Source organism: Otolemur garnettii, unplaced genomic scaffold (genome assembly GCF_000181295.1).
Source record: "Otolemur garnettii isolate 467f Iridium unplaced genomic scaffold, OtoGar3 scaffold00099, whole genome shotgun sequence".
Taxonomy (NCBI): domain Eukaryota; kingdom Metazoa; phylum Chordata; class Mammalia; order Primates; family Galagidae; genus Otolemur; species Otolemur garnettii.
This window is the reverse complement of record NW_003852494.1, coordinates 1,361,097-1,369,225: the sequence shown is the minus strand read 5'-3', so window position 1 is coordinate 1,369,225 and position 8,129 is coordinate 1,361,097. Positions and strand designations below refer to the sequence as shown.

General features: G+C 41.2%; 1 protein-coding gene across 1 annotated transcript in view; it reads right to left on the bottom strand.

The window, feature by feature from the left end:
* Positions 1–8,129, bottom strand: part of ANAPC7 (anaphase promoting complex subunit 7) — a 31,033-nt gene that overhangs the window by 3,188 nt on the left and 19,716 nt on the right. The window contains 4 exon segments of the mRNA XM_003795996.3: positions 722–946; positions 4,583–4,779; positions 6,192–6,309; positions 7,717–7,859. Coding sequence (XP_003796044.2) covers positions 722–946; positions 4,583–4,779; positions 6,192–6,309; positions 7,717–7,859 — 683 coding nt within the window.

Below are 8,129 nucleotides of genomic sequence, written 5' to 3'. Positions count from 1 at the left end.
CTCAAGCAAGTCTCCTGCCTCCGCCTCCCAAGTAGCTGGGACCACAGGTGCCTGCCACAACATCCAGCTATTTTTTGGCTGCAGCCATCATTGTTGTTTGGCGGGCCCGGGCTGGATTTGAACCTGCCACCTTAGGTGTATGTGGCTAGCACCTTAGCCACTTGAGCCATAGGCGCCAAGCCAAGAGTAAGACTTTCTATCTCATAAACAAACAAATAAACAAATAAAATTACAGCTTTAGATCTGATTTTTTTAAATGTCCTCTTAATCTTAATTCAAATAAAAAGCCAAACTGCATTTTATTTCCCAAACTAGCTCAGAGGTTAGAGGTGGGATTTGTTAGGGATCGGGGAGTTCATAAGTCAGGACTAAAAAAACAAAGCTAAAACTAGTTAGTTATAGTCAACCCAAACTGGTTCAGGACAATTAAAACCAGGTAAAAATGAGCTGAACAGGTACCAACCAATTACAGCTGGTTTGAGCTAATCCAAGCAGGTCTAAGCCAGTTAGTTTCACTTGGCTGTGCTAAATATAAACCAATTCAAGCAGCCTCAGACTTGTTGCAAAAGAAATACCCATTTGGTCATTTGTAACCAGCTAGGACTGGGGAGTCCAAATGAGAGATCAGGTTATATAAAAATTAGTGATGAAAAAAGAAGAAAATGGGGGGGGGCAGGGAAAAAAAATAAAAAGAAAAAAGAAGAAAATAAAACACACTTACTAAGTAGTTCTGCTTTTTTCACCACAGCCTTAATGTAATCCGGCCTTTGGGTCAGGGCTTTATCTAATAAAGTTTTGGCTTTCTCCTGTGTCACTGGGTCTTCAAGACAAACAGTGGCTAAAAGAGTAAGGGTCTGTGCGTTGGCACCTAGAGTTTTGTAAACGTTGTTGGCCATCACCATTGCTTCCCGAATACTGTTGGAGGCTAAGTAACATTCAATGAGACCTGAAAAAAAAAAAAAAACAAAAAAAAAACCCACACACACGCACAAAGTAGTTCAACCATTTTACCATTTCAGCCACACTTCTACACTGACAGCACTCCAAACTGGAAACCTTCAAGTCTCACATAAAGGGCAGGCCAGGAGAAAACTCGGATGTTGAGACAAGACAGGAGGGTATGTAGTTGATGGAATAGTTAAGAAGTGTTCTATCCCAGGATGCTTGCTGGATATGGAAAAAGCCTGCCCTGTGAAGGCACTTTCTGTTAGTGAAGGAACAAGCATGCACAAGGAAACTGCAGCATGGGAGTTGCTGATATGAGTGCTAAGAGAACAAACGTGACACTGGCTAATAATTAGTCTGTCATATGATCAAGAGATTAAACCAGTGAGAAATGATGTTTCTAACCAAAACCAAGGTTTCGCTGCCTCTTAATAAGCTGTTATTCTCCAGCTGCTTTCAGTCACCTATGGGGCTAAGTTTAAGAGGGGGGACTCCTATAGTCCTAGTCAATGTCCACTTCTACAAACTGAAGGACCAGTCAAGCAACCTAAGGAGAAAGAAGTCTCATTTGAAACATAACAGTTATCTCAATCCTACAAAGAGATACAACTATTATGTATCCATTACAATTAAAAATTTTTTCATTTTTGCTTTCTTTTTTTTAGGACAGTCTTGCTATGTCACGCTTGGTAGAGTACATGGCATCACCGCTCACGGCAACCTCAACTCTTGTGCTTAAGCAATTCTCTTGCCTCAGCCTCCAAGTAGCTGGGACTGCAGGCACCCACAAAGCCTGGTTATTTTTGTTGTTGTTACAGTTCTCATTGTTGTTTAGTTGGCCCAGGCTGGGTTTAAACCCACCAGCCTCAGTGTATGTGGCTGGCACCATAACCACTGTGCTACAGGCACTGAGCCCATTTTTGCATTTTAAAAAATTTCAGAATATTATGGGGTGATAGGTTTTGGGCAGATAGGTTTTGGTTAAGTGAATATTATGGGCAGATAGGTTTTGGTTAAGTGAATTGTTTTTGTACAATATGAATCAAACTTACAAGTATGCTCACCACCTGGATAATGTGCATTGTACCTGTTAGGTATCAATTTAACCTCTGCCCCTTCCTGCCTGCTTGTTTTCTGTTGAGTTTTACTACCAAATGTAAAAATGGGTATTGATCTATTAATTCCACTTTAATAGTGAGTACATGTGGTATTTGTTTTTCCATTCTTCCAAAACTTCACTTAGAAGAATAGTCTCCACTTCCATCTAGGTTATTATAAAAGGTATTAGTGGCCATAATAATTAAAAACAAATTTTTTTAAAGTAACAGCTCAAGATCAGCGCCTGTGGCTCAAGTGGCTAAGGCGCCAGCCACATACACCTAAGGTGGCGGGTTCAAATCCAGCCCGGGCCCGCCAAACAACAATGATGGATGCAACCAAAAAATAGCCAGGTGGTGTGGCAGGCACCTGTGGTCCCAGCTACTTGGGAGGCAGAGGCAGGAGACTTGCTTGAGGCTAGGAGTTGGAGGTTGCTATGAGCTGTGATGCCACGGCACTCTACCCAGGGGAATAGCTTGAAGCTCTGTCTCAAAAATAAATAAATAAATAAATAAATAAAGTAACAGCTCAAAAGGTACTTGCTGGAGGTTTTCCTAAACTGGATAAACACCATTTAATCAGGTGAACCAAATGTACTGAAAACGACAGCTCCTGTCTCTGTTCCTACCCACACAGAGATACTCCACGAGGCCACTGTGAGAGGTCAACTCTCAACCCCTCAAGCCAAGAAGTTGAGAACAAAGAACTTTTTGGCACAAGGCACTTATCAAAACAGAAAAACAGCTTAAACCCCAAACCCACACACTCCCTGGCAGATTTTTCTCTCATACTCCTCCACACTAGCAGCATTTATAACATTCACGCATACTCTTCCACACACTATGGTTACTTAACTAGGCATTATCTAACTCTTAAGGACAATGTGTTTGACTCCATCTACAGTTGTTTGCAACTACTTATTTAGCATTTTTACTTTCCTGCTAAAACTACCCCCCTACCCTATCCCTTACCCCTGGAACTTCAGAAGGAAACGGAAAGAATGTACTGCATTAAGCCAAGACCTTCCACCAGCAAAGTAAGGAAGCTCCACTGAAGATTGCAAGAAGCATCACAGAACATAACCAGAGTCACCCTGATCCAAACCTCCAAATGTCAGCTTGAGAAGGCAGCTTATAAGGCCTGACTAGCCAATGGGGGCACAAGCACTGTGGGAGGCGGTTATTCAATTGCATCCCAAGGTCTGCACGCAGCAGAATGGAATCAGTGTAATAAAAGCAGCCAAGGGGCTAGGAAATTACAGTTTCAGCATCAAGAATTAATCTGAAACCAAAGGCTTAGTTTAGTGGAGTTTCTCTAAGAACAAAGACAATCCCCTTTCCCCCAACAAAGCCACCAGAGGCATAGGCTCTCAGGGTATATAAGCAGATATGTTCTCTTTCCAAACTTCCAAATTTTTTTCTCAAAAATTTGAACTTACCTTCCTTTTAACAGCAAATCACTCCTAGACTCTTGGGTTTATTTTTAAATTCTTACAAAAATAAGTTTTGGAGGAACTGTATCTTGTAAGATCTATTTTAATGTCTATGACTGAGTCACCAAATGTTGCTGAAGCTGGCATAGCTCCTTTGAACTCCTAGGGTCAGTTCAAATGAACTTAAAATATTTCATAACAAAACAAAGTTGGAGCCTGACTGTGCCCACTCTGGAGGTCACAATGAACACACCAGTTCCCACAACCAACACTGTCATATGAATGTAGAGTTGCCCATAAGTAGTATCTCTGGCCCAAGGTAAGATAACTGTGAAAAAAGATTAAAGACATAACCAAGAGGTTTGGCGCCTATAGCATAGTGGTTACAGCGCCAGCCACATACACTGGGATTGGCAGGTTCGAATTCAGCCGAGGCCAGCTAAACTACAATGACAACTGCAACTACAACAACAACAAAATAGCTGGGCATTGTGGCAGGCACCTGGAGTCCCAGCTCCTTGGGAGACTGAGGCAAGAGAATCACTTAGGCCCAAGAGTTTGAGGTTGCTGTGAGCTGTGATGCCACAGCACTCTACTGAGGGCGACATAGTAAGACACTGTTTCAAAAAAACAAAACAAAACAAAACAAAACAATAAAATAACCAAGCGATCTAGCAAGGTGCCTGGCACAGACGGACTCATGTTAATGAGTGGGCTACATCTGACACAGTGGGGAAAAATGGACAAAAAGCTTATCCCAACTACCCTCTCACCAAAAGAAAACAGAAGGGAATGAGAAAAATGGATTCTGAAAGGAGTAAAAATCCAGTGAAAGCCCTAAATATAAAATGCCGAATGTGGTGATTCCCAAACTTGCTCACACATTGGCAATACCTATGATCTTTAAAATATAATGATGCCCATCTCCCAACCCCACAGATTCCCCATCTATACTGGAGAGGCTCAGGATCAGGATTGTTGAAATTTTCCCCAGATAAATCTGATGTATAACAGATCTTGGGAAGTGCGTGCCTAAGGGAAACTTCCATCTCCATGCTGCTGCCACACCTACAGATTCACACCATTCATCTGCATTTTCTATCTTACCTTCATAACAATCTAAGCGACATGGTGCAAGTCGTATGGCCTCCCGAAAATGTATTATTGCTTCTTGGACTCTGCCCATGTTCCTAAGTGCTGCTCCCTTGAGTAGCAAAGCTTGAACACTATTACTATTCAGCTGAATGGCCTTGGCTCCTAAATAGAGAGCCCGGGAATAGCGTTTGCTATAGAAGCTATGACACCTGGGAGAAAAAAACAACCACAAGTTATCTGAGAGAAGACTATAAAGAAATGTTACTAAAAGTCAAATGGAACGCCCTATGCATGATTATTATTACAAACTGTACTTAATAGCTTTAACATAAGATGAGTGAAAAAGTAAAACCAAAACCCAAATCTACCTTTTTTTTTTTGACAGAGTCTCACTCTGTCACCTTGGGTAGAGTGCAGTGGCATCATCATAGCTCATAGCAACCTCTCCTGAGTTCAAGGAATCCTCCTGCCTTAGCCTCCCAAGTAGCTGGTACTACAGATGCTACAATGTCTAGCTAATTTTTCTATTTTTAGTAGAGATGGGGTCTCACTCCTGCTCAGGCTGGTCTCAAATGCCTAAGCTCAAGCAATCCACCTACTTTGGCTTCCCAGAGTGCTAGGATCACAGGCATGAGCCACAACACACAGCTTATCCATTTTTAAGGTGAAAAGGCTATTTTTTTTTTTTGAGACAGAGTCACAAGCTGTTGTCCTGGGATACAGTGCTATGGCATCATAACTCTCAGCAACCTCCAACTCTCGGGCTCAAGTAATCCTCTTGCCTCAGTTTTTCTACTTTTAGTGGAGACAGAGTCTTGCTTTTGCTCAGGCTGATCTCGAACCCATGAGCTCAAGCAATCCACCTGCCTCCGCCTTCAAGAGTACTAGGATTACAGATGTGAGCCACTGCGCCCAGCTAGAAAATCTTGATATAGAAAGGAAAAATTATAGAAAAGAACTTGATGATCTAGATATATTATTAGCAGAGACACATTTGGAGAATTTGTAAGGCCAGGTCAATAATAAGGAGCATCTTTCTCCCCTATCAGTGATGGTCCAATGCTAAGCATAATGCATTCACTATCTCAATTAATGCTTACCTCTAGAAGTAGAGGTTAATAGCTCATTTATTTTCTATATGAGAAAACAGATTCAGGAAGGTATTTTTTTGTTTGTTTTTGAGACAGGGTCTCACTCTCCTGCCTCAGCTACAGTATGGTAGCGTCATCACAGCTCACTGCAGCCTCAAACTCCTCGGCTCAAGCAATCTTCCCATCTCAGTTCCCCCAGTAGCTGGGACTTTAGCTGCACATCACCATACCCAGCTGAGTTTCTGGTGTTTTTTTTTCTTCTGTGAAGATGGGGTCTTGCTATATTGCTCAAATGGGTCTCAATTCTGACCTCAAGTGAACCTTGGCCTCCCAAAATGACAGGATTATAAGTGCGACCCATTGAGCCTGGCCTAGAGAAGTAAATAATATATCCAAGTGAAGGAGCATGATTTGAATCCAGGACTGATCACCTCTTAAACCAGTATTCAACCTATATTCTCTTCAGAAAAGAACTATAATCTCTTAAAGAATCTACTGAAAACTGAGGAGAAAAAGATACATAACCATACCCAGAGACCACCCACGGCTCTGCATGCTGATCAGAAATATTGAAAAGGCGGCAGCCAAGGTTCTCCACGTCTTCCAGCCGCCCTTCTCGTGCAAGCAGGTACCCGTATACATCCATTCCTAGACAGGGAGTCATAGCAAAAAGAGGCTCTTCAAACAAAGCAGCAAGGATCCTTTACATATGAGTAGTACCCAATGTCAGACCCCAAGCCGAGTCCCAGCTCCTGCAAGGACTGAATCCTTCCCATCATCACAGGCTCCTCTCATTGGTATTTCAAGTTTCCTACAAAATGACTATTAAAAAGCAAAATCTACTTCCTCAACCAGAAAAAAAAAGGCAAAATTGCAGAAAGACCCATCTCACAATTTGAAAACCTGTTATTTTCAGGAACTCTCTGTCCCTCTATCCTGTGGCATGATATACAGCTTTCCTAACTCAACCAGAAAAGGCCTCCAAAAGGTAACAAATAAGTTCTCTACTCTAAGAACTCTACGCAGTCAAGAGTACACATTTAATATGTCAAAAAAGCCAGTAAGTCTTAGAAAAGTTGGCCTATTTTAGAAAAAACTTGGAGTTCTTTCTGGAATGCAGTTCAAAAATCACTGCCTCCTGGAACCCTGCTTCACTCTCTCTCATGTTGTATTATAAATCCTCCATTATAAATCATCTCAAGTCAAGGTTACTACAATACTTCTGCTTGCTCTTGAACTTAAGCATGAGCTTCAAACTTCAAGTTGCCAACTGCTGCCAATCTAGTACCTCTAATACCATTTTCATCATAGATACAGGCAACTTGGAGAAAAGAACTGAGCAGGAGTGAGATCTTGTGCAAACAAACCCATCTTTCTAGATTTGCTTTCTAATATACAAGCTTGGGAATGGCCTCTAAGAGCCTTGAGACTATTTTTTGTCACAAAGATTTATTTTTCTAATGGCCTTCTATGGGCCTTTACAGACATCGGCCTATCTATCTAAACCTACTCCCCACTAGTCTTGAGCACTCACTGCCAGGCTTCCAGCTGCAATCCTTTAGAAGTCTCTGTGGTGTACCCCTCCAGTTGCAAACTTCTTTCACATCAATGATTTTTTACATTGTTCTCTCCTAATTACTACTTTTAATCACCTATCCCTTTCTCAGTATCTATTCACTTGTCCTCTTATAATTATACTCAGGACACAAACTAAATTCCCTAAAAGGATATTATGATTCCAAGGATGCCATCCAAATTCTCAGTCAGGCACATCATCAATTTATAAATCTGAAGGAGAGGCTATGATTCTCTCAAAAGAAAAAAAGCCAAATAATGATCTGTGGAGAGATGACACTTGAATTCAAGCAAAAACAACTACTCAAAATGGAATTAACTGTTAGAGACATGTGTCAGGACCTTAAAAACATAAAATACTGTGGTAAGTTTCAGAAACTATTTCCATGAAAATGGATTAGTTCATGCTCTATTTCCTTCCTATCTTCCCTGACCTTGCCCTTACCAAGCCACTCTCTCCCTGCCCCAAGAATTACTTACCTTTTATCAGATAGGGATCCAACATCTGTGCCTGTTCAAACTTGAGGACAGAGTTTTTATTGTCTCCAGCTCTGAAGTACAGATCTGCTAAGCTTCCCAGTAGGTCCACGTTATCTCGCAATAAGGATTTTTTCTCTAGTGAACTTTAAGATATTAAACATTGAGCCTTAAAATCTATTATAAATCCTCTTGATTGTTGAATCTGGTCTATCAGGCGTATAGATGCTTCCTTTGGTGTACATTATAAATTTGTCATAATAAAAAACTTCTAAAATGAACTATGTGCCATGTATTTTTTTTTTTTTTTTTTGAGAAAGAGTTTCACTATGTCGCCCTAGGTAGAGTACTGTGGCATCACAGCTAACAGCAACCTCAAAGTCTTGGGCTTAAGTGATTCTCTTGCCTCAGCCTCC